The sequence below is a fragment of the Barbatula barbatula genome (genome assembly GCF_947034865.1).
Source record: "Barbatula barbatula genome assembly, chromosome: 17".
Lineage (NCBI taxonomy): Eukaryota > Metazoa > Chordata > Actinopteri > Cypriniformes > Nemacheilidae > Barbatula > Barbatula barbatula.
In genome coordinates, this window is record NC_136780.1 from 9,235,670 (window position 1) to 9,263,148 (window position 27,479).

The 27,479-nt window shown below is 38.5% G+C and overlaps 3 protein-coding genes across 15 annotated transcripts in view; all 3 read right to left on the bottom strand.

The window, feature by feature from the left end:
• Positions 1 to 459: 459 nt before the first annotated feature.
• dhrs3a (dehydrogenase/reductase (SDR family) member 3a) lies at positions 460 to 6,846 on the bottom strand. Its single transcript, XM_079479061.1, has 6 exons — positions 6,361 to 6,846; positions 3,432 to 3,575; positions 3,192 to 3,311; positions 1,978 to 2,216; positions 1,742 to 1,867; positions 460 to 1,475 (listed from the first exon to the last, which is right to left on the bottom strand). The coding sequence occupies exons 1-6, from the start codon at positions 6,556 to 6,558 to the stop codon at positions 1,391 to 1,393; spliced, it is 912 nt and encodes a 303-aa protein (XP_079335187.1). The 5' UTR covers positions 6,559 to 6,846; the 3' UTR covers positions 460 to 1,390.
• A 483-nt stretch (positions 6,847 to 7,329) lies between these two features.
• On the bottom strand, positions 7,330 to 15,794 carry igsf21b (immunoglobin superfamily, member 21b). The gene is made up of 10 exons (XM_079479060.1): positions 15,531 to 15,794; positions 13,412 to 13,524; positions 12,314 to 12,435; positions 11,840 to 11,958; positions 10,342 to 10,457; positions 9,712 to 10,186; positions 9,266 to 9,366; positions 8,767 to 8,959; positions 8,551 to 8,589; positions 7,330 to 8,455 (listed from the first exon to the last, which is right to left on the bottom strand). Exons 1-10 carry the CDS (start codon positions 15,586 to 15,588, stop codon positions 8,379 to 8,381), a joined length of 1,413 nt encoding a protein of 470 aa, XP_079335186.1. The 5' UTR covers positions 15,589 to 15,794; the 3' UTR covers positions 7,330 to 8,378.
• Positions 15,795 to 16,742: 948 nt separating this feature from the next.
• The window catches only part of arhgef10lb (Rho guanine nucleotide exchange factor (GEF) 10-like b), a 39,996-nt gene continuing 29,259 nt past the window's right edge, over positions 16,743 to 27,479 (bottom strand). For all 13 annotated transcript variants that reach the window (XM_079477367.1, XM_079477366.1, XM_079477372.1 and 10 more), the window contains 7 exons: positions 25,269 to 25,355; positions 24,456 to 24,670; positions 24,008 to 24,165; positions 23,393 to 23,535; positions 18,177 to 18,348; positions 17,922 to 18,044; positions 16,743 to 17,838 (listed from right to left, as the gene is read on the bottom strand). In XM_079477367.1, the coding sequence (XP_079333493.1) occupies positions 17,300 to 17,838; positions 17,922 to 18,044; positions 18,177 to 18,348; positions 23,393 to 23,535; positions 24,008 to 24,165; positions 24,456 to 24,670; positions 25,269 to 25,355 (1,437 nt within the window). In that variant the 3' untranslated portion in view covers positions 16,743 to 17,299. The remainder of the gene's footprint in view (positions 17,839 to 17,921; positions 18,045 to 18,176; positions 18,349 to 23,392; positions 23,536 to 24,007; positions 24,166 to 24,455; positions 24,671 to 25,268; positions 25,356 to 27,479) is intronic.

Genomic DNA, 27,479 nt, shown 5'->3' on the forward strand with positions numbered 1-27,479 from the left:
CGGATTTACCTACTATTTGGCTAACCTTACACTGAACTCACCCCCTGAGATTTGAGCTGACTTCTCAAACACATGCACTCCAAAACACAATTTCATGTCCTGATCTCCATCCTAACAGTGTCCATCATAACTGTTAGACACGCCAAAACCTTTTGTTCAGCGCTGTCATTAATACTATACAAAATGTATTTATACTGGTGAAAATCCATTCATTCGTTTGGTAAAGTTTGTCAGAAAGTAAGTTGGACCACAATGTTTATTCTGTCATTTAACTCTGAAGAATGTTGCTTTGTGCATGTTACACTTAGATAACACTCCATTGTCTTGTGCAGCTGGGACAAACTGTTAAAAAACCATAAAGAAAAAAACTGCCTGTAATCTAGATTTGATATTGTGAGATGACGCAGTCTTAAATCTTGCCAACAGAGAGAAGAATACATTGTCTGCAGACATTCAGTTATCTATGCATCTGTTTGGAGCGAGACAGCTTTATTGATAGACAGTGTTCACATGTATTCATTCAGACGGTTTTATTACAAATAAGGGAGGATTTAACATTTTGCATTCAATAAAATTAAACAAAGAACAGAGTACACTACGCTACGTGTATCACTAGCTCCGATGTCAGTGGCAGATCGGGCAAAAAAGATGACTTCTAGAGTGCCAAAATCGCAATTTGCCATTTTGTCTTCCAGTGGCTGACCCCTCGGCAGTGTGCTTTCCTGTTAAGCGGAGTAAGTGTTATGACAACCCTGCCAAGTGCACAATGAGCTCACGATTGGCCTGCCCGCAGCGATGGAATGCTGACCATGAAATGCCTGTGAGTTTTGGCAGAGACAAAACAAGCGCACTGCCAGGGACTGACACTTCCATGTTTTCTAACCCACATGAACGCCCACAAAATAACACTCAATGGGTTTTTTTTAATGATCAAATACTGTTTATTTAAAGTTGACATTAATATGAAGATAGACATGCTGGAATGACTTTAAACAAGTCGGCGAGCCAAACCGTGTTGACTCGTGTTACAAAAATGTCCTTAAATCAGTGGATATCTAAAAAAGATACAGTAAACCTTGGGCAACCTTACAAGAACCCCAACTGATGAACCATTTCTTCTGTAACAGTCCGTGCTCCAAAGTTTGTTTTTATCACAAACATGCTTGTGTGCAACTATCAGAAAGCCAAATCCAATTACATCCACAAAGGATTCACTGGCATAATAGTGCTTGGGAAAACAAGCCATCTAGATGCGTTGTTTCCAGTGACCCTTACACTGTCTTTTATGCATCCGCACAGCAACAGCTTGTTTAATGTTCCTGGACATAGTGCTTGCTTTGCGTGAAAAACTTGCTTTGAGGAATTTTTACATTCAAGCTTTTTCCTGGGATTAAGTCCGTCCTTTGAAAGTGTTCATGCAGGTGTAGCTTCCTGAGAACTTGTGGATCTCTTCCAGGGCAGACTGGGGCAGAAGACTGCAAAGAAAATTTTAAGTCATCTGTTGCCAATGAAAAGATGAAATACTAGAAATAATACAGCGAGGTCAAAAAGTCTGAAACCACATGGAAACCGGAGATTTAAAATCTAATTAAACTTGGAAAAGAACCTGAGAAGTTCCTACATTCATGTTAATTTGTCGAATTTGACTTCACACTTAAGTACTGAAAAACATTTTCATGGGTGGTCTCAGACCCTTCACCGTATGTTTTGTTTTTGAAGAGCTGAAATCCAGCAACCTCACCTCTTAAGGATGACAAGAAAGTGCATAGTCCACGGCAGGACAACGAAAGCAGTGTCGGTCCTCACGGCGTCTACAGTGCGCTGCGCAACCATCTCAGGATTCAGAGGAGGAAACAGTTTAGGAAACCTGCATCAGAAGAATTAAACAACAAATGCATGTTTGTCATCATTGATGAATTGCGTACAATTCCAACTTCTTATCAACAGCAGCAATTCAGGTCGGAATGAGCTCCTTACCTAACTCTCATGCCCTGGAACATCTCTGTGTCAGTATGGAAGGGTAAAACTGTTGTGCAGCCCACACCAGGGCAGTCCAACAGGCCCAGTGTCAGGCTTTCCATGAAAGCGTAAGACGAGGCTTTGGACATGCAGTAGTCGATGGCTCCAGGGATAGACGAGAGGGAGAGAATGGAGTTAATGCAGACCACGTGGCCATTCCGCAGCTCCAGCATACGAGGCAGAAAGGCTTTTGTGGTCTATGGGAGAGACAGACACAATTATACATTGTTCTCTCAGTTACCCACTCTCATATTGTTTGAAATCCAACAATAACAATCAAGTCATAAGCAACTTTGGTTTAAAAAACGTTCCTTTTTCTAGAATGCCTGAGGTTAGGGTTACCAGACTTCTGAAAAAGTATTCCCATTGCCAGTTATATCCTAAACATAAACAGCAGGTCAGCAAAAGTGTGCTTGTGCAAGTGCCCACAAGCCAAACATTAAACAAGCTGTTTATTATTCCTTTGGTTTAAGTGCTAGTAGTGTATATTTCATAAAATAAAATTGAAGAATCCTTGTCTTATAATGCATGTTTCTGTACATGTCTCTGTCTCAATCCGGTCAGCCTACCCGTGGTGAAAATGAAGATGCATGTTTGATGGTTCAGCAGCCCACATACAGAGTTTGATCTGTCATTATATGTCAATAGCCTGGCCATGCCCTTCTTTAAAAGAAAAGGGTTCTTTGCAGAACTCTTTATTTAAAATTGGCATTCAAAAAGCATGTCTTTAAAATGTGAGAACAATGGATAATAGTGATGTCAGTGTGTGCATCACCAGCATCAGATAAACTCTTCTTATTCTCATATAGTTTTACGTATGTGCTCTACAGATTTTCTCCATAAAGATTTCCAGTTCAACTATTCCCTAAAATGAGCTTGAAGTAACTCATCAAAAAACATTATTTGAAGTTTGTTTATGGTTCTCTATTGTATTTTACGTCTCACTTTTCTATGTGAGGAATGTGGTGTTACTTTTTCACTTTTGGCAAAAGCAGGTTTAAATGATGAGAACTCTTCCAATAAATACAAATGACCTTCCATGTTGAGTAACTAAAAAACTGAAATTAATGTTTAGAAATTCTTGTAACGTAACACACCAAAGCTATAATACATTGACAGTTCCGAGAATAGAAAACAAGTGATTGAAGTATTGAATCTATTTTGTTTCTTACCCAGAACTGTCCCAGTGTGTTTATGTGCTGAGTTTTCAGAAGTGCATCATCATCACTGTCCATTAAACTTTTTCCATGGACAACAGCTGCGTTATTCACAAGAACGGTGACATCCCCGACCTATGAGACCACATTGCATACATTTACACTTGACTTGACTCAAATTACCTTTAGACATTTTAACACGAGAGAGAGAGAGAGAGAGAGAGAGAGAGAAAGAGGAGCAGTGTGTGAATGTACCTTTTCCCTGAGCACCTTGGCCTGCTGGTACACCTCCTCTCGGTTTCCCACGTCACAGACAAAATAATAACACTCTGTTCCAGTCATAGAGATCTCCTCACACGTCTCTTTTAGACATTTCTCAGTACGACCCCACAAAATCACCTGAGGAACGAAAGACAAGATTGTTTTACTGTTAAAGTGGTGAGAAACGTTGACAATAGAACATGAGGAACGTTTTGCATTGTGAGGCGCAGTGCTCTCCAAAGTTAGTGTTATAACTGGCCAGGTCTGTTGCTACGATTGCTACACATTGATGTGCAGGTTCTTGAAGGAGTATATTGAATTAAGTATTTCTTATCGTTCAACAAGAGGTTTAGGGAGAGCGAGTGAGAGTGATAAAGCACCGGGTCAGACTGTGGAACCTTGTTAACTCTCTGCATTAGATCCATTACTCAGCAAGGTCATCGAGAGGTAATGAATACAAGCACAAGTCCTTCCCCTGCCTTTCCTGTCAAGCTTTATCTACCTCATAAACAAACACACACGTCATACACTCTGGCCCCAGGAAACACTTACATTTAAACCAATTTTCAAGGTTTTTATTTACATTTTAACATGTAGGTGTTTGGCAGACTTTTGTATTTAAGATGGCTAGACTGCATTAATAAGCTATTAATATTTGTTCATTTGAGGAACACAGTGTGTGAGGAACTGCTTTGTGTATCGCAAAGCCTGTCATGAACATATTTGTTCTTCATTAAATATAAAACATCATCACAGATTATCAGAATTATAAAAGATGTATTAAACTTCGGAGGAGTTGTGAGAGGAATAAAAAAGAGGATTTTTTTCTGAAAGAGAGAAATGGATCTAGAGAAAAAGAGAGAGTGGACCGGGGCAAGCCGGCAACAGATGTGCCTTCTCATGTGTTGAGTGACATACAGCCTGACTCATGTCCCGCCAATGTCACAAACAGCACATGGTGAGTGTCCCATTATCAGTAAAAGTTCAAGCAACAGAGCCACCGGGAAACACAGGCAGGGGCAGCATAACGCCCCCTCATTAGTGCTGGCCCAGTTGGGGTCACATATGGGACAAAGCCCAGCTGGGTGTATGGACTGCCAGCCTCTACCTTTACCTTCTCTTCTTTAGCTTTTCAGCGATATATTATATATCTATCCTTTACATTTATACTTATATACACGTCCTAGGACTTCTAGGGTTAGTTCACCCCAAAACTCTTGCCGCATTCACTCAACCTCATGTAATTCAAAACCTTTGACTTTTGTCTGCAGACCACAAAAGAAGATCATTCGAAGACCGTTGGTTAAACGAATAACATCGCCATTATATGGACACAAAGCCTCTGAGACATTCCTCATATATCTCAAAAGATCTTCTTTTGTGTTCGACAGATGAAGGACAGTCATACAGGTGATGCCATACAGGGTGAATAATTGTAAAACAGAATTTCTATTAATGAGTGAACTATCCCTTTTATTATTATTATTACTCAAATATAATGCTTTGATCTCGTCATTGTTTGGAAACAGAGACCGATTAAAAAGAAAAAATAATAATTTCAAAACACATTTCAACCCCTCTCACAATGGCAAAAGCATGCTTTATTACATATTCGACAATGATGAATGAGGGCCTATTCCTACCTTGCACATGCTTGACTTAACTTTCATACACGCACACATACTTGGTCTCGGCGCGGGCTTTTGACTTTTCCTCTGAGAGTCAGCAGTAAGCAGACCGCACAATAACACAAATGACATCATCAGTCCTGCAAAAGTTGGCTGACCTGCCAATGAACTTGGTTGTGGTAACCAATCTGCAAGGTGCTTCTTTGCCTACTACACCCCCTTGCAATTGATCCATTCACACACCTACACATGTTGAGCGCACGCACACACACTTTCTCACGCACATTGACATTCACTCTCTCCCTTTCACCCATACACACCCTACCAAAGGTAAGATGCTATTTCTGTCACTTGATGCTCTCTCTTGTGCAGTTGTGGTTATCCCTCATACCTGGAGGGGTAGTGTCATAGTCTAAATAAGTTTTACGTTCTCACCTAAAATGGATTGACAACATAACATGCAATTATAACAAAATGTGACTTTTCCTGCACTTCGGACAGGGAAGTGTGAACTTCCCTAGAAGGTTAAAGAGTCACAAATGATTTGAGTTCAACAAAACAGTTCGCTTTGCCTGTCAGCAGTCCATTGTTGGGCATTTGTAAAGGCATAAAGGCTTAGGAAACACCTGTGTTTGTGTGGTCAGTGAGGAGAATACGAGGAGAAACATGAAACAGAACACAAGCCTCCAGACGAGGGCACCGGTGGGTCATTATACATTCAGTTCACTCACTGTATGTACAAAATGTCACTGCGCACCGATATGCAAACTCGATTGCTTTGAAGTATATTTACGTAGTTTTTACGTAAAAATAATAATGTAAACGCAAAAACATCTCATGATTCTCAGTAACGCATGACGTGAGCAAATAAACAGTTATCACTTTCTCTGAAATACATTTTTAGACACTAAAAGCGTATTGCGTTACACTATACTTGACAGAATCTATCCTAAAATAATACAAATGAGAAACATGACTACAAATGTATCATGAGACTCTTACGTTACCACTATACACTAATATGTGCAGGTGAGAGAGAACAATACGCGTACTTTTACTCAACGTAGTGGAAAGTCTCTTCGATCAGTATATTGAAGCCAAAATAGAAACTGTTTGCAAATATTGGACACTCTTACCCAGCCATTCAAAAGACTTCACTGATGGTGACATGAAGAAGAAATTCGACAGTCAGAAAGAGAAATACATAAGCTGATAATAATCATTACGATGACAACTAATCCTTATAACATTGTGATACATTGCACTGTGCGCAATACTGCAGGCAGAAGCTGTACCTTTTTCGCCCCTTGCTTGGCAAACTCTTTAGCCAGGTGACGACCGATTCCTCTTCCACCACCAGTGATGAGCACAACATCAGCGCCCAGATCTCTGCGCTTCTGGCGCGTCAAGAGGCGCACTGCCGCCCTCAATACGCACTCAAAAATCTGGAGAGGAAAAAGCATTGCGCATCCCAGCACCTTCAACTCCATCATGACTTTAAAACAGTCCAAAGTCTCTGCGCAATAAAACACGCTCTTAAAAACAAACTCTTGGGACGGGTAAGTATTTCTAACTAGCGAGCTGTCAAGGAGGCACGTTGGCGCAATCTGACAGACCTGAATGGGAATTGGATACGCGCACGGCTCCACTGGTCTGTAGAGCAATACGCGGTCCCTTAAAGTGCTCCGATGTAACAGAGGAGGTCCATGAGGTTGACCAAGTGCCCCGCGTTTCACCTACCTACGTATGAGGAACTGACACAAGTTAGATCTCTCTCTCTCTCTCTCTCTCTCTCTCTCTCTCTCAAACCCCCTCACTCATTTTAAAATGCATGACGCATTGAGAATTGTTTAAGAAATAGCGCTTTATGTCAAGAGGCGGGCGTCAACTTTATAGAAAAATTTATTCAACAGTGATGAGAAAGTCTTAAGTATTAATGTAAATGTCATGATCAGTATGTGACCAATACTGACTTAAAAAAAGTCACTAATGTGCATCTGCGAGACGTAATGTTGCGTGACGATTCACTGCAAAATAACGTGGCTAAATACACTTACATATAAAATGAGCAAAATAACTTTTAAAATATCAAATAATATATGTTTTGATCATAAATTCTGCTGACGCGGTGTCTGCGCAGTCTTTATTAGACCCTTTCCCTTTGTAAAACCGCAGCAAAGCACTGACGTCATATTGATTTCCCTTAGATGATATTGCTTAAGTAGCCTTCATGTTTACTTTGACAGCAATCACTACAAAAAAGGGAATTTTGAAAGGGTTTTAATAGAAAAAGCTTATGGTTCACATTGTATTTTGATGGATAATTTCTGTAACGGTTTCTATTCCCTCCTGAAGTAAAACTATAAAAAACATCACATAAATTCTAATGATTTCCGTTACCATTACAAAATAACTTTTTCCATTAAAACAATTACAAAATATTTTTTTGTGGTGTGTTTTTGGTATTATGCCAGAAGGATTAAACATCCCACCAATAGATTCCATCACAGAACCAATACAGATCCATTTAAAACCATTATAACTTCTTTAATGGTTTCCATTGTTTTTTTCAGCAGGTTAGTGTTTTTTTCTAGTAGTTTCTTTTCCAGCAGGGATATTGATTTCTATTATAAATAATAAACCTTTAAAAATAGATTGTTCATAAATAAAATGAAGTGATTTTAACATTACGTGCACTTAAAAGTGAACACACGTTGTTTATTCCATAGATTGTGTTCTCTGAAGTCTTACATAACACATCAGAGGAACATCTCTGGGTACACCAATCAAAAATGTTTAGATTGAAAAAATGTTTTTGGTTTGAAGATCTACACTGTCATCTAGAGGTCATATGCAGTAGGTGAAGCTGATTCTCAACCTTCAGGATCAGCTTCATCTCAGAGAGAGACAGTTAGTCACTGCACTCAACAGCTTGGGAATTCTAAACTCCGACATTAATGAAATGACATTACAAAACTGTTTATTATGAAAGCTGTAATATATGTCCAGGATTATCAGTATGTAGGCTTAACCCGTTCCATCGTTTCAACCTTTTCTGCAACAAAGCTGTGCACAAATACTAGGTGGGAAAAATTCAATGCATAAATATGTCACCGTTATTGTGACAAAACAGCTGTAAAATAAACCGAGCAAATGCGTGGTCACATGATGGGGTGGTCGGGTGGGCTGATGATCTCATTGTTCTCATTCTGAGCACACGTCTCTCCTGCAATCTCTTTCTTGGATGTTGCTGCTGGACAGCGAGATAGATGGCACAAGAGCTGACAGTATAAGAAAGGGCATCCCATAATGCTCATGTTAAATCCAGGGTCAAGGATAAGAGCGACATCATCAGTGAGGGTCCAAGAATGGCTCCGTCAGATTTACCAACTGAAAAACATTTAACAGTTATCGTGAGAGATTTTCTAGAATACTGTAGGATACTGTTTGTATAAAATATTGTACTTTTTGCAAAAGAGACTTACAGTTTAGATGTATGGTCTCCTTCTTCATCCTTGGATTTTCTGTTCAAACATATTTTATTTAACCACCATTAAAAATGATAAATAAAGACAAAACCAAACAAACAAACACATGACAATCTGTGAGCATTAGATGAAGAATTCAGTTTTATAAAGGCATGCACTTCCTAACCAAAGACCAAACACTATGAAGCATATGTTGGTGCGTCAAGCACTGACCGAACACTATTAGGCGGGTGTGCGTGTTGGTTGATCCCAAAGGGTTTTGGACTGTGCAACGATACATTGAGCCGTTGAGCTCAGCTGGGACTCTTTCCAGAACCAGCCCTTTCCCAAATCTCTCTTCACTTCCATCCAGCAGGGGTCCTCCCACACGTGTCCATGTGAACAGAGGCTCGGGAAACACTTCATTCTGCAACACATGGAGAAAACAAATATGCAACACTTACACCGCACTTCATCCCCCTGAGTAGTTTCACACAGCATGACTTACATTATTCAATACATGCCAAATGGTTCAAAGTTACTTTGGAGAGCTTTTCATGAATATACATTAATTTAACACATTTGATACTTTAGAAGTATCATAGATCGTTCATTATTCACACTTTAAACATCAACATGAGCACAATAATTTAAGTTAAACTACAGGTCTGAAAGATTACTTATTTTATTATTTCTACTTTAATATTCTAGAAACTTTGTGAAATGAGTATACCGTTTTGGATCCCATTTGAAATCCGTCCACTTTGATACGGACTGTATCTCCCACTTTTGCTTTGCTTGGCGTCATAGAGAGTTTTGGTCCTTTTGGAGCAGCTTGAAAAAACAGTGAAAAACTTAAATTGTTGTCAAAGGGTCACGGCAGAATGTGGGTTAAAGTGATAATAATTCACCCAAATATTAAAACATTTTCACAATTCATTGTTAAGTCATTTCAAACCTGTATGACTTTCTTTCTTCGGCACAACAATAAAGATATTTTGAAGAATGCTGGTAACCAAACAACACTGACCCCCATTGACTTCCAATGTATGGACACAAAACCACAGAGACTTTTCTCAAAATAGTAAATACTAAATACTAAATACTTTACAATGCACTTCATTTTCTGTTTTTTATACATATCAACTAGACCTCTTTAGTAACTGTTCTGACACTCACACAGTGTAACCTCTGCCTTCATTGGCATAGAAAGAGCAGGGTGCTTGACTTCACAGCTGAACAGAGCTTCATTATCCAGCTGTGGGTTCAGGTTCCAGGTAAGCTCAGCTTGGATCTCCAAAGTGCCATCATGAAGTTCAGACTGCGTATGGTTGAAGAAATACAATGGACTCGTGCTCAGCACCCAGCGGGGGAACTCTCTACTGATCACAGTTTCAGGGATGACCTCAGTGGTAGGACTGGGTTCCTCTTGAACGGGAGCTTCAGACGTGTAGCTGTGCTGGGACCTGTCCTTATCCAGACGCACTGGTTCGCTGTACGGGCCCAGAAAAGAAATAGACTTCTGGATCTTTGTATCGTCCAGTTCTCGGCTGATAAGGGGCTGGTTGTTTGTGGCTGCTAGCAAGCCTTGGCTTTCTAGCTTCTCAGAGGAAGACTGGACTTCAATAAGTTCTCCATCCCTTTTGAAGTACACCTGGGTTTAAAGTCAATAGGAATGGAACAGAAATCAATCCAAAGGAAACCGCATGAGAAACTAAGGTCATTAAATGAATTATAAATGAAACATATTATTTTGGATTAGGATTTGAGCATGTCTGTTTTTTGAAATGTTTGTATTGATCTACTAACCACAGGGGCTGGTTTTCCTCCAGTTACTGTGCAAAGCAGTGTGAAGTTTTGAGCTTCGTAGCGATTGAAGCGAGCTGGCTGGTTTGCTGCTACAACAGATATAGATTTTGGTGGAGCTATGAAAAATAAAGACATTGAAGGCTCACTACAGTATTTCGAAGGGACAGAAAGATTGCAGTGCAGCATTCACACAGTGATTATTCGTATCCTTTTCTCTATGGAACATCGAGCAGGTAGATCCTCATTTAATGTGGTTTTACTTTATAAGCAAACAAGCGCATTAGTTCAGCAAGATCTATATCACAATAGCATAATGATGTGTTTTTATGGTACAGTATAATCACTTTCAAATCTCCATTAACATTAGGCATTAAATGAACTCTCATAATATCTCACTCACATGTCGTGGCATATTGTATATCTGTTGGGAGTTGGTTATTAATTAACCGGTGATAGCTGAAGGAATTTATTTCAATACCCTGATGAATCTTCTCAGAGTTTGGGCATGTGCGTACATGAGATGACACATGTGTTTGATATTTAGAATATTGTCCTGGTTGTGGCATAACACGTTTAAAGGGAAAGTTCACTCAAAAATGAAAAAACAACAACAGCATTGGACCCCATTGACTTCAATTGTATAGACACAACCAATCAGACATTTCTTGAAATATCTTCTTGTGTGTTCCACAGAAGAAAGTCATATACAGGTTTTGCATGACAAGAAGGTAAAAACATGACAGAATATTTATTTTTGGGTGTACTATCCCTTTAAAGAAAAACACATCTTTGTTATACTGTTTAAAGGGGTCATATGGCGGGAATACGGGTTTTTTCTGTGTCTTTGGTGTGTTATAAGTTGCCCATGCATGTATTGGAAACGTTCCGTGTCTGAACAAAAGATGCATTCTATCTAAAAGCAAAAATGCTTATCCAGACCTTCCTGAAACACCTTGTGTAACCACACCCCCACAAATCTACATCCGTTCGTGGTATGATTTGACCAAGACTGCCCAAATGTATACGCAAGTAAGGTGGCTGTACCTGTCAGTACAATTGCTTTGGAACCTGATGGGCCAAATATGGTAAGAGGTGTTACATTTCCATCACACACTTGCAGAATTCGACCAATCACTACGTACTGGTTAACTGGCCAATCATAGCACACCTCGCTTTTCAGAGAGAGGCGGGGCAAAGAGGAGATAAACACATGCAGGGTATGTGGAAAATACAGTGTTTTTGAACCTTAAATCGTCTATAAATATTTCATCAAATCTAAAACAAACGATAATATTTCTTTTAGCAGTTTCATATGAGCCCTTTAACAAAAATAGGATTGAGCATCAGAATGACCATTATTTTATTATTAACAATAATAAACAATTTATTTAAATAATAATAAATAAAAATTACAGAATTTTTTGCATTTGATTATTATATATGATCTAACCGATCAGTTCCGAGCAGTAACTTTTATATAGAAGTCACAAGAACCTACACATAACATTAAGTGTGATGCTCCCAGACGCCAGCACCACCTTCTCTCTAGACGCCCTGTCGTAGATCCCCACATGACATTCATATGGTCCATCATCTTCCATTTGCACCTCAGGGAGTCTGGGGACATAGAGGAACAATATGTCTAAATACATCACAGCAGTCTAAATATCAGGGTTCGTGCTGTGCGAAAAGCCAAAGAAAATCTTCTTTTATTACACAGGTCTCTGGAACACTCATTCAAACGCACCATCCAGTGATCTAATAATTGTCAATACATCACGAATGTCCAATTTCTTATGTAGAAAGGCACTGTGTAATAAATGGTTATCATCACAAAATGAAACCCTTCAGCATGATACAACGCTCCCCTGCTATGCAGCAGGGTCCTGAGCACCACATATGGTTTTTTTTTTTTGCGATAACCGGCTGACTGTACATCATCCCTTACTAAGCTTCTGGATATAACTATTACCTGACGGTTGACTGGTAAACAAGGTCTTCTTTTCTGCGGAAGTCCTCTATGTGTGAAAAATTGGTATTGTACATGGCATCATAGGTGAAGATTTTCTGTTTTGAGGTGCCACCTTCCATCACCTGCAACAACAATGAAAACATACAATGATGCACTAAAGCAGGTTGTAAAAATAAAAGTTGAAATACAGAACAATTCAACTGATTTTTCACGTATAATGCAACAACTGTAATTTCACAGAATTTGACTGATTATTTACATATGACGGAACAGTCAAATTACAGGAAAATACTGCACATTTTCAATAAAAACATAAAAATATGTCAAGTTATGTGACAATACTGGCGACCTAGATAGTTTTTTAAAAGGGTTTTGTACAAGGTCTAACTGGCCTATTGTCACGGCTCACGTGCCGGACGAGACAGACGAGAAGCCAGGTATCCAAAAACAGGTAATCTTTTAATAAACAAAGACTGGTACATGTAACGCAAGACTTTACACGACAATCAATAACCGACAAGGGGACAAAGGAAACACAGGGTATACATAGTCCTTGGTAATTACAATGATGGCTGACAGGTGCGGGAAACGAGGTGATTACGGATGACGAACAGGTGCGGGATCGTGAGAAATGAAGTCCATAGGGAAAAACAGGTAGGGAAACGGACGGGAGTGTTACACCTATGTTTGTTTGTCAAAAAAACAGAGTCTGACTTTCGTATCACTGTCTGTGGAGGCTGATAGAATAGAAGTAAAGCTGATCATTTATGATTCCGTAAGTGATTAAATAAACACGCACACCGTTGGCAATGATGTGACAGTTTGATTCCATGTGTTACGGAAATTTAGCAAACTGATGGGTTTTAATTGAATCTTCTATCCGCTTGCTCATCAAACCTGTCACACTCATGAATCTGTGTGGTAAGATGAAAACCCCTTGTCCTAAAATCACTGAGCTATACCCTCTTAATCCTGCATACATTTTCATATTTTTGTCAGCTTCCGTCCCGTGTTTGCCAATATCACACAACAGCTAGTAGACTGAAACAAGTTACAACTTTTCAGGTATCACGCAACGATAGCTCTGTCCCCACTTACCCGAAACCACACTATCTCCCGTAGGTTCCCGTCAGTCATGAAATTACACTTCAAAGTCACCGTGTCCCCCATAACCACAGGAGGCAGAGGCTCAATGGTGACTGTTAAATAACCTGTAAAAAAGAACAGTCACTTTTAAAATGCTTTATTAGCAAAACACTCTTTTTTCCCCAAAACCTTAAGTTGTTTTGAAGCACCGCGTATAAACCTCCTTCAAGAAGGTCGCACTGCTATGACAGTGAAAGTATAGAATATAATGAGGAATATTTCAGATCAAAAGCATAATTGTCAAAACCAATGACAATAAAAAACTGTAAGTTGGTGGAAAATAAGTTTTCTTATTAACTTTTTATCTCTGTACTGCAAGAAATAGCAGACTTTTATCAGGGCACCCGACAGGAACTGCCCATTATCTCAACAGAAACGTACTGTACTTAATACCAATGTAGAGAAATTTGTTCCAGTAACACGGTCTATATTTCAACCAATGTTCCCAATGTCAGACGCATCATTGCTTTACTCCCATTATACGTTATACAGCTCTGACACTTAAACGAAATACTCCACAAATACTCAACCACTTCACACCCATCTTTTAGAATGTACTGAAAATATATTACATATAGCATTTTAATCGCATCATAGTATTACTATTACGTAATAGCTGTCACAAGGAAAACATTCTTTGCAACACTTGAACTTCTTGAGGCATGACATTCATCTATCAATGGTGCCAGGGGCCGTTTCCGTAATTACGTTGTTAAACGAAATCCCTCAATATGAAAAAGAAGCCGTGTCCTTCTGCATGTTGCAATTTCATTCAAACGGTCACCATGTACCAAGCAGAAATCAGTGTGGGAGGCAATCGCCTGTAATCTGTCACAAACAAACTGACCTACAAAATCCCACCGCTCCACCGTATACGCTTTTTAACTGCGACGTCAGCGAATGGATTATTTTTTTCCCTCTTTACCTAATCCATGGTATTTTTCTCCCCATCTACCAAGAGATTCTGCAAGCTGTTCCACGTGCAGTGTAGGATACTGGATGGTCATGTGACCACCCATGCCAGTTCCTCATGCCATGGTATACTGATGAAAAGAAGCTAGAGTAGAGTATCATACAGAAGGCTTAAGTGGAGATCATGTATCGACGCAAAGTACGTATATGGACATCTCACAGATCGCGATAATCCTGTGAAAAAGTAAATATTTGGTCAAATGTGACAATTGTCTGAGATGTTGCAAAGGTGATGTGTATCAAGTAGTTAATGATACGTTTTCATGTATGTTTAAGTTATGTAATCATGTTGCAATGGTAAAGACACATTAAAATCAAATAATATTGTAGATATTGCAATTGTAAATAAAGTCATGCATGGTAAACTATACAACTGAGTTGAGGCTTGTGATGATTTCAGTTGGGTGATGCATCCAGTAAAAGATATTTGACATAATTGACCCTAGTGTAACATTCCATCCAGGTCCATTACTCAACAAACCCCCCTAAATCAAAAGTCTCAAACAATATGATGTTGTGCGAGTCTTAAAGACAAAGAACTAAATGAAATACTATTTCCACTATATTGTATTTATACAACGATGACATTATGTGTTTATTGTTCTGCAATAATTGACCTTCGATTATTATAAGAGCACCCCTCCCTCCAAAAATGGGTCAGAACAAAAGATTAAGCTCTTTTCTCAAAATAACCACACATCAAAATCATCAGACAGGTGTACCCGAGTCAAAAACAGATATGTCCAGATATCAACATGCAGGTTTGAATACTTCAAATGGTTAGAACAGATGTATGCATCACATCCCTGCAAAAAATGACCATTAAAAACCTTTATATTGTGCATTGGGATCCATTTAATGGTGTTGCATCTACCAGATAACACCCCACTGAACCCAACACATCACAAGTATAGAGACCATAGCAGTTTCCATTACACCAAAACCCAACATCCATCACAATTTCAGAGAAGGCATTCTTTCAGCAGGGATGCTTGTGAAGTTGAAGACATAAAAATCTAAAGTGTCTCCTATTACATCAAGACAACCCTTAAAGCTGATGTACACAACCACGGCAAACATGAAAGAAAGTAGAACTTACCTATAACGACATCCAGCAGATCAGCACACAGCAGCAAAGATAAAGCGATCACACTCATCTCTCTGTTTTATGGCACTTTTAAAAATCACGCGATCGCGCAAGAATGTCAGCACTCCGTTTTAATGTCATGTCGTCTTCCATACGTGGCGGAGATGTTGAGAAATGTGTGATAGTTCTGCCTGTAATGTCTCATTTTTTCCTCCTAGCAGACTACAGCCTCGCGCTTTGGCTAGGGCGGAGATTACCAAAGCAACAGCTTTGAATGAATTCATTCTCTGCGCGCGGCCGGCGATTATTAACCCTACCGCGCGCACGCATAAACATAGGCTGTAGTAGGTAAATAAATAACCTTGAATTATAACGGATTTACGACAAAACCTCAAATGTTATATACTTCTATAATAAGGTTTTTAAGAAGACTAATAATAAACTGCTGCTGTTACAAGGCAACACTTTAAACGCACAGCTTATGCACGTCTATTTAATGATCCTATGAGATCAAACGTGACATTTATATAGATATCAACACAGGGTACATTACAAAAGGAAGAGCATTCTCTTCATCAAATCATCTGTCAAGTGAATGTCTTCATTAAAAGGGAATGTCTTCATTTCCCACTAGATGCAAAGCAATAAGCATCCCTCATTATAGAAACCTCCTAAATGAGATTCTTCATAATCTCATCTACAGCATCACAAAATAAACTACTGAAAAATACTGCAGAACACAAAAGGTACCAGGGATATTACTTAAAGCCTGAATTTTTGGAGCATGAATACATCCTGTCATTTATTTGATAGCCCTTTATCTGCTGTAATGGGAGAAGAACGAGTTGATAGATTCAATGAGCACAGAGAAAACCTCCACTACGACACAGAACGATGAATGAGTGTTAGACAGCTCTTATAAATCCTGACAGGTCAGTTTTATTCTGTGGCTGCCAGGGATGCGATTTGGCAACCTCTTCACGTACTGCTGGTGTCACAACTTGCATATATTAAACACTGGCTGAGCTGCGCAATACCGTGTTTGCTGATATGTTTACGGTTATTGCTGGCAGTGGCTGCCTGAAAATATGCTTAGATTCAACAGAATATCATTCAGCAGCATTCATGTACTGTGGATCTTTTACACACAGAAGATTTACCGTTGACTCGGACACGTAACGCATAAAAAAAATAAGAAATAGTAACAAGAAAAGAATGCAGGAATACAGAAAGCATATTCATGATTTATTTTTTTAACAAAGTGACCATGTGGACAGCGAGAATCGTGATAAACAAGTACCTTGCTTTCTGGATTATGAATCCCCTATATTCACATTTGACTAAAACAACATTAAAACACATTTAAATAGGATATTTTTACCGATTTACTGTGCACCTGGTGTCGCATAAAAATATATTTTATTCTTTAGACAAGAAAGAGCTGGGTCACAGCCAATACTCACACACATCCTAAAGATTATTTTCTGTATAACATCTGAAACACAAAACAACAAACACGTACCCTGATTCCTTACATGCAATGAAATCTGATCATTTGGTGGCATTAGTCATTTAGTGATATTGTGAAGAGATTATTCTTTTATATTCAGTTTTGGTGCCTTGTATACTAAGCACATGCTGTTATTATGAATGAGTAATTCCTCATAAGCTATCCAAACACAGAGCACACAGTCTATTTGTCCTTCGGCGACGATCTGACAATCCTCCACTGCTGCGAGATCACCTGACGCATTGTTAAAGGATGAATGTATATTATATCCTCAAACTGAAATGGGAAGCTGCCAGACCATAAGCGTGTTCTCATTAGAGTCAGGAGAGCTGGATGACTTTGCAAGCCGGCGGAAGCCTTTTCCACCGGATATAACAGCGGTCGATGTTACCTTCTCCCTCCGCGCTGCCTCCTTTGAGGAAGGCCCAGGGCCCCTGACCCAAACATCTGGGTCATCACTCAGCTCATAGATGGAGCAGTCCTCCAGGGTGTGCTCCAAAGAGTCTGGCGTAAAGTCTGAGGCGACCTCTGGCCGGGCGGTCAAAAGTTTACCTGGTAGCTGATATGTGGAACGCAGGTGGTACTGTAGCAACACCCCTTTGGGTTTGGCATCTCCCTGCGGAGAGCAATCTACCTGCTGGAGGGATTCCCGAGACGAGCCTGTCGCCTCTTTATCCTCCTCTCTGCTATTTGAATCCCCACCCTCCACGGCAGAATCCCGCTTTAGAAAATCATGGGATAAAATGCTGGAAGTAGCGACTAGAAATTCAACCGGGCCATTGTGAGCATTAAGTGAGGTCATTCCTTTGCCTGTAGGGGAAGATGGGCGAGTTTGTGATGGGCAACAAAGATAAAGCCTCTGATACAATTTGTTTGATTCAGATGTGGCTCACCTGTTATTTTGGGAATGCCCTCTAGTTTGGGCACCGGCAGGGTGACAATAACACCCTGGGCAGTCCCCACCCACAACAGACCCTGGCAGATGAGCAGACTGGTAACACATACTGTTGTTTGTCCTGTGGTAGAAAAAAAGCAACGCAGTGTCACTCCTTACCGCGGCAAACACTTTTCAAGGTCTGTGTGTCATGTAAAAGAAAATTTTTCATCCTAAAGAAATGATTTTCTGCAGTACACTATGTAGGACTTGCCAGGGCTTAGATATGCGGAGGGTGTTGAAATGTTGATCTCCTGGAGGTGCTCCAATGTTTCAGTGTGAAACAGACGTAGGGATATTCCTTTTGAAAACGCCATCCACACTCCTCCTCCAGCACGCACCATGTGGGTCACGCTAACCATAACATCTGGATGAGCTTCAAAACTCTAAAGAAATTCAAAATTGTATAACTCAAGAGTGTGATGGTACATTCACATGACAATGACAAATACTGTATGTTATCAAGTCTTTCTCTTGAATCCTCAGAGAACCAAGAAAGTAGAAAAGAGTTTTTATTAAATTGTATTTTTCAGTACTTTACTTTACATAATTAAATGCGAAAGCACAGTAACTATTTATATTAAAAAGTTGTTATAATTTCCACACTTTCACAAAATGATACGTATATTTACTTGCATGCTGGGAACTCTAAATTCACTGCTCGGTTAGGGTAGTTGACTTAATTATTTTGTGGTGAGACTACATACATTATTTAAGTAAAGATCCTTTATACAAGTTTAAGTGTGTTGAATAAAATTAAGTGGAATTCACGCATTTAGAATTCCGAGATTTTGTCTATAATTTTAACTTAAATATGGTTAAAAAACAAGAACACAAGTAAAGTTTACTAAATTAATTTAATGAAATCTACTAGGACACAGAATATTTTTTTACAGTGAGGTGGACACTTTAATTAAAATATAATATGGATAGTTACAGAGTAAAATATAATTTACAGTGAAGAATAGGCACTGTATAATTTCCACGCAGGGAGCGATCATAAGCTATCATATTGTTATTTTATATGTATAAAGTAGTATAAAAACAATTTAACCTACAAATTGCCATTGACTTGCATTGCATTGCAAGAAAACAATATTGAGGATTGATTATACTATTGTTTTGAAGTCAAAGAAAGATGAAATTATTTGTTCTTTTATCATTTAATAAATTACGCATCTAAGTGTTAATGTAGGCCAGTTCTATGTTACGCATTGTTAAATTATGTATGTCATAACAGCAGATTCATTCTCTCTAAAGCAATCTTGTAGATGGTTTCATCGGAAGCACGTGCCTGGCCCAAACTTCGAGAGGCTACTCGCTGCAGAGCTTTCTTGTAGCTCCTCCTCGCTAGACGTCCAGCGAGGAGGAGCTTCAGCCTCGAACTACACCGCTGTGCAGCACGTGATGCGCCCCACATGGGAAGATGGCGGAGAGTCAGAGACAGTTGGAGGTAGTCGGAATATGCAAAAAAAATTCTTTAAATATAAAATTAACTTTTAGTTGTGTGCAAATGTTTTCTTAGCTGTTTTTGAGTCCCTGAATATGCAATCGTGCATAGTTTAACGTTAGCGTCAAGAACCCAAGAACCTAACTAACGTTACATGTCACGTTAATCTGTGGGGAATTATTTGAATGCATGACGTGGAGATGAAAAAGCACCCGAAATGAAGCACGCATATGTGAAAACAGGCATGGATTATCATGGTCGTGCCACAATTAATAGAGAAAACTGTCATTGATTTTGGAAATATGATGTGTCTATGCAAACTAGACTGGAATTACTTGTGCAGTTAACTGTTTAAATGCACAACACCTTCCAGCTAATAAGAATCCAGTGTTGAGACTGACCATGGTATAATATAGCATGTTAAACTTGTCTTCTTACATGTTACTGCTCCAGATTTATTATTGTAATAATTGCGTGTATTGATTTGTTTTAGAAACTTAGCAAATCATATTTCACCTTGCATTTGGACTATGTCCTTCCTGAGTGACTTTGAGCTACAACTTTTAACTTGGCATGTAAACCATTATCATCAGCAGTGAAATGTCATCCTATGATACATTCAGAATACACTATATAGCCCACTGTATGTCCACTCTTAATTAACAGGGTGCACCACTTCAGCTTCGAGGGACTACCTGTGGAATATTTATCCATTTCTAATTATTTGATCACCAAAATGAACTACAAAAGTGATTCGAATTTAATGACTAAGATGTTCACTTGGCATCTATTAGTCTGATATGCCTGCAATCATGAGGTGGTGGTGCCATCAGTTATTACAAGCTTTTCCTCTGGCAAGGTATGATATTGATAACTGTACTTTGAATGAAGATATGCATTATGAGCATTCCTCTGTATGCAGGTAATTTGTAATAATGCACACTGGAAAAAGTGTACTGTTTTTGCACTCTTGCTATAAAGTCACGTGTCAGTCAACAAACAAGTGATCCAACCGGATAATTCATGGAGGTCATCCCAACTGTGCCAGATGTCATGGAGGTCACCCCAACTACGAGAATCCATGTATGTACATATATATGTGTTTATCTATTGTTTGACTTATTTATGCAATTACCTTCCTGTTTCATAAAAGTGTTTGAGCAGCAATTGAATATTGACATTATTATTGAAATGTCCTATCTTTTTGCACAAAGGACTCTGCTGTGATGAAATGGATTCAGCTTGCCAGTGACTGGGTGGAGGAGAACCGAACACAATTTACTGGGAAAGTTCACCTACCACAGATCACAAGCATGAGTGAGGATGATGCCTTGTTGGCCATAACAAGGATCTGTTTTTTAAAACCATTTTTTATGATGGTGAAATGGATGTAGACAAAATCCGGGCTCGCTTCCTTTTCACATTTGAAAGAATGGAGGACATGGAGTTTTTCATGCAGGAAATGTATGATAAAAGAAATCTGCGTGTGTCTTGTCTGCATAACCCTGACCTTTTAAACAAAAAGGCTAACTGATAGATCTGTGTACATATTATTTTGTAAATGTTTTTTTATTTTGTTGAAGTTTTAGCAAAAAAAAATCTTGTTTTTCAACAATTAAAGTTATGTAGGGAAAGAATTCTGGCATCTTTGTTTATTAATATTCAATTTAGTTTTTTACAATTTGTTGCTAGTGATAGATCCAGCTGCGGAATATGGCTTGCCGATCTTATAAATTCGAGTCCAGTTTCACTAGATCTCTCTCCTTCAGGAACTTAAATGAATATGAGGAATATGGAAGGAAAGGAATATGAACTCAGTTGTGAGTCGATACCTAAACATAGCCACGAAAAGTACGAAATGTAACAAATAATATGAATAAAAGTGAATGATAAAAGAAATGAATGAAAACATATGATAAATTAATAATATAATGAATGAGATACAGTAAATAGAATAATTAAATGAAAGTTTCTATCCAGATCTATCACTCGACTGAAGTTTGCTATTAAAGGTAATAAATACAGTAACATTTGAGGGCAGTGATGTATGTGACTAATAAATTGTAAATGTGTCATGATCCTGCCTCTCCTTGTCGTGGTTTTCGAGTCTTGTGGCAGGATCATGTCAGTCCCATGTGTTTTGTGTGGAGAAAGAGCATTGTTTTGGTTTGAGAAGCCATGCTCTCTCTCCGGTGTCACATCCTTTAGCCCCGCCCCCTTGTTTCCCTGTTTGCAGTCTGTTAGTGATAGTCTTGTCTCCAGCCCTGATCCATCCTTCCCATAGTGTTTCAGTCCCCTCACCTGCCTCGTGCAATCCTCCTGTTAGCTTTCCCTTAGTGTTTCATCCTTGTCACCTGTGGCCACTCTCCCTGTGTCATCAGTCCTTGTTAGTGTTTTCCCTTTATCAAGCCCCAGTTTTCCCTCTGTCCCTTGTCGGTTCATTGTCATTTTGTCATTATCGTACCTCCTCACGTCACCTTGTTGGATTATTCCTGTCTATGGATTATCGTGTTTGTTCCTGTTCTAAGTTTGTGGATTTTGTTGATTTATTATTCAAAGGACTTTGTTTGTTTTGTTCCCCTTGTGGAAAGTTTTAGTTTACATTTTTGTCTTGTTTTAGATCATGTTCTCCCCATCGAGGGTCTTTTGTTTAAATAAAGTTTTTGTTATTTAACTCTGCTGCCTGCGTTTGGGTTCTGTCCACACACCGTGACAAAATGAAGTAACAATCCCTGTCTACTAATAAATATTCCTGCAATGGTAGTCTTAGAGCACACTTGTTTTTATTGTTCTTTAGTGTGATGTGGCTGGTTTCAGACTACTGGACTTGATCCATGTCTTCTTAATCAATTAGTTATAAATCCATCCAAAATGATATTCCTTATACATTAGATTCCCATCTACCCTGTGTACATTTAAAATTATGAAACGGGATGAGACAAGCTAATAGGTTCATTTTGTTTATTTTTTATATCACACACGCAAGGACAACGCAGTTTCCACGTTTAAACGATTGAGATAAAGTGACAGGTCAGGCAATCTAATGTGCATATCAAGGATTGTTTAAGTAAGATCTGACGTAGAGCTTTCATGAACGAAAATGTGCGGCGCTTTGATATCCATAGACATCATGTAGCTCCTCCTCGCTGGATGTCTAACGTCCGCCCATTTGCTCTGCAGCGAGCACCACTTGCAAACTTCCAGTCTGTGTTTGGTTATGATATCACAATTTAGTTTACCTTAATATTTGATTCTATATTAATTGTATAAAAATACATTTAAATACTCAACAGTTCTTGATTCTTTGCGGAGGTCTACCGGAAGTTAAGTTTGGGCCACATACGGTTTGTTTATACTGTTGAAGCTAAAACAGTCTGTATATTCAGGTATAATCCACTATTGACTTGTCCATGTGTGCATCCATCAACCTTGTTATCTTCGAGTTAAACTTTCAACTTCCAGAGCAGAATTGAATCCTGATGTTAAGCATCAGGGAGGCAGGAGGGAGGGCGTGTTCCTCGCGGCAAAATAGAGAGGTTAGCTCAGCTGTCAGAAGCGATCAAAGGCTAGAGCCCTAACATGCTGTTGGGCTTCCACAGGGAGGATACCTTTTATGTGCGGCTTAAGATGCGCTCGCATAATGCATCTGGCGCGTTGTCTTTACAGCTAAACAAAACATAGAACTCTTAAATAAAACAACCAACCGATGACCAACCTGTCACCAGGGAAGGATCGTCACTCCAGAGCGCAAGTACATTTTACAGATTCTAATTAAAGATCATGAGGGTTCATAAATAAAAAAATAAAAAATAAATGACCCACACTGATAAATTATTCATAATTACTGCAATAATCTATAAAAATAGGAAATGTCAGTTTTGGTTTCAGGGTGATTTTAAAGGACAGGAATCACATTACAGGGGTTTGAATTTAAATGCATTTCTCTATGGAGAAGCAACTAATGTCTGTGATATATCTACCTGAGTCCTGAGAGACGAGCCCTCGATGACAGAGACCTGGTTGGCGCAGCTGGCCCACACACACTCGTCTATTCGCAGGAGTTTGAGGACCGGAGCGTACCCAATAACTACATATCTGCACGAGTCTGGATCCCATAACCCGTCTGGAAACACAAATGATGTTGGAGTTAGACATTCTATTGAAACGGGATAATATTAACTCATTTATGTCTGTGAAAACCCATCTAAAGTTATTTTATTTGTGATTTACAGTTTCCTTTATAAAATCATCCCACATAATGTAAAGATTATTATGTGAAAATATAAACATGACATCTTTAATATTGTCAACCCATGTTAAAGATCGAAGTCATAGTGAAATTAATGGCTGAAATCACATTTTGATGCTTCTTTAGATTAGATTATGAGACTTTTTGTTTCAAATTAAAACCAAACACATATTTTTAATTCAATTAAATGAAAAAAACTGAGTTTTATTTGATTTAAGAAATTAAAGTAAAATAATTTGAATAGTATAAAATATCAATTTAAATCAAATTAATACGAATGTAATATTAAATTAAATAATTTTATTTAAATTAATCTAAAATTTAAATCTCACTTTTGAAAAATTACCTCCACTCTTTCTTTTGTAAACTGCAACTTTTCCATGACTTAATCCAGCAAAGAGATAATTGGTGGAGTGTTTCAGGCACAGAACCGGACACCCCTCTGGGTTACAGAATGTTAGAAGACACTGTGCAGCAGTGTCCACACTTCCATAAACTAGAATGCTGATAAAAACAAAAACAAATTTACTACTTGTCCCTACTAGAGGGAACTACATTAAACCAACAATGAAGCTATTATAATTATTGCAGACCAAGACTATTTGACTCGAGTCCTGCAGGAGCGGTGTCCTGCCGGTAAGTTTTGTTCCAACCCTTATCAAACACATCACCTGCAGACCTTGAATTAACTTCAGGTGTGTTTGATTAATGTTAAAGCTAAACTCCGCAGGACACCGGCCCTCCAGGACCGTAGTTAAATAATCCTATTCCAGCACACATTCTCCTGCACTCACTTGCCATCCTGTAATCCCACACAGATGGTGTTGCCAATCTTGGATGGAACTTCAGTGGCCTGTACCTCCTGCTCCTCATCAGTGCTGGGCTCTGTGATATACTCCAAACAAAGCACAGAAGAACTGAGAGAGAAGCTCTTAACCGAGCGTGGAGTGGGTCTGTTGAGAGAGAAAATTTCCACTTGCCCGTGAGAGTCATCGCCCCCGCTCGCCACCTGCTCCGTGGAAGAGACAACAAATGGAAAGGAACATGTGAAACAGGACATCCAAGGCTTAAACTTACTGGCATGGCCCTCTGAGAAGCTGCAGTCAAGAAAAACTGCCACAAGATAAATAATTTACAGAATGTCTTTTGATGTGGAATTCTTGTTGTTTGTTTCTAGAGCAGTTCAAACTACTTTTGAGAAACTTCTAATCCTGCTTTCCCTTTCTTTTAAATGTTGATCAAACAATTCTAACAGTGTGGGTTTGTTTTGTGGAGCTTTTGCTCAAACCTAAGGTGTTGGATAAAGTCTAAGAAAGAAGAAAGCAAAAAGCAAAATCATAGAAAATTTTATTTTCATGTAAGATTTGCGATTTAGCAAGATTACAGATTACAATAAATGAATTTAGCTTTTGCTAATACACATGTGAGCAGCCGACTATTCAGATGTTTCTACAGAAAGTGATCTGAGAGTTTCAGACGTGATGAAACGAAGGAGACATCCACAACTGGTGTGTCAGAGATGTTCAGAGATGTTGTGTTCCTCCACCAAATGGGAGACATATTTAAAAGAAAAGAGTGAAGTTCACATTGTGTGAAAGTGTACCTACCCAGAGGTAGCCCTGAGGCAAGGATGTGCTTGCTGCAGAGAATCCAAGCAGAGCACACTGAACTGGGTTATAAAGACCGGCCTGTAACTGAAAGAACAAGATTGAGATTATAGTCAAGCTCTTATGATTCAACTTCATACAACCCTGTTATGCATTACAGTTTTTACTGCATTACACAATAGAATGCACTCAACCCATTATGCACATGTAAAAACCTTTCTATAACCTGCTAACTGTGTTAATGGAATATTTGGCTCCAAAACATTAAACTACTGCAACAGAATAAAAATTAGGGATGCACAGATATGTACATTTTGTCTGATAACGATAACTGATGTTTCTTTAACATTGGAAGCCGATAACCGATATATTGGCCGATATACAGTCTCTAGATATTAATATAACATTTCGTAAGACTGAAACAAAAGGCAAAGTGTGGACAACTGCTTTTATATGAAAACATTCACTGCACAAAACAAGGTAACCATTTTCTCCCCTTGAAAATCATGTACCAAGCCTAATTTACACTAGTTAAAGATTATATAACCTTTAAACTTTTCTGTTTTTTTTTTTAATTTAACAAACAAATTATAGATGTTCTTTCCGAGCAACCCAAAAACATGTTCTTAATAGCCACAAGTCTAACAGACCGAAAGCATTCAGACAGCAGTCTGATTCAAACAATATGCTTTTGTTCCTATAATTTACACATTCATAAATACTGTATCTACATACTGTACCTACATCAACGTTTTGCTGATAGCAGTAAGTGAATGATCATGACAGAAAGACTGTACAGTATTTTAACTGTGAACAGCGTGCAGCTAAAGATGTTTAACCAGAGGAAATCATTTATGATTTATCGGTTATAATATCCAAACATTTTATCACCGGCCGATAAGATAACATAAAAAATGACCATTTATCGGCCGATACCGATATGGCAGATAATTGATCATTCTTCCTTAATAAAAATGTTTAGTTATTTATAAAAAAAAAATTTGAACATTTGATTGCAATTAATTTTGAGGAAATAGCATCCAGCATATTAACTCAGTAACACTTTACAATAAAGTTGTATTTGTTAATGCATTAGCTAACATGAACTAAAAATGAACAATATTTCAACCTTATTTTAAGGGATAGTTCACTCCAAAATAAAGATTCTGTCATAATTGATTTGCCCTCTTGTCATTCAAGCCTGTATGACTTTCTTACTTCCGCACAACACAAAGAAGATATTTTGAAGAATGTTGCGAACTGGCCCCCATGCACTTGTTTTGTGTCCATACAATAGAAATGAATGGGGGTCAGCGTATTTTAAAAATAAGTATTGAATGAACTAACATTAACTAAAATAATAAATTGCTCATTGTTTGATAAATTGCCTGTTAGCTTATGTCTTTACTAAACAAATTCAACCTTTTTGTCAAGTGTTAGCATTAACTTTTAATATTACAGTGTATTGTTTCAGTGTCTGTGTTCTGGCAGCTGTGGCGATGCTGATAAGTTCTGGGTTTACTGCATATCTAACATGACAGGTGATCACAGCCAACAGCTGGCATGGAAAGAGAGATAAAGGAACTGAATTGACTGAAGGGTACTTTGGCTCAGATTAGACAAACATAAGGTTATTAAAAACTCCTTTCCTTCTGCATATAATTTATGCACAACACCGCCAAGCTATTATTTCAGGTTTAATCATCAGCGGCCTGTGTGTTTAGTGACACACCACCCCTGCCTACACTGTGTTCATGTTAATGAAGGGCACACCGCTTGCCACAGCAAGAAATTACACAAGTCTGCTTGATCCTCATAATACAATTACAGCTCACGAGTAACAAAGAATTCAAATGAGAAGCAACGCTAACATGTTTGTATGTTTTTAAAGGGATTTGTTCAACACAATGGGGTTATTTTATAATACAACAGTAAGTCATGAGTGATTTTCAATTCATTTCGTTTTTCACTGATGTAGTGATAATATGCAAACATACAGTATATCTGTTCCGAGGCGAAATCAGGATATCAGAACCTATCAATCACCTCAAAATGAGAATGGCTGCATATTTCTTAGATTTGTCCTTTTTAAGATTTATCTTTAGCAATGGCAAATATAATACAGCTACAAATGACAGCCTATTTCTATAAGCTTTAAAAATGACAGGATGTTCTTTCTTTTTACATTGACATCCCTCAAAAATGGTTTAT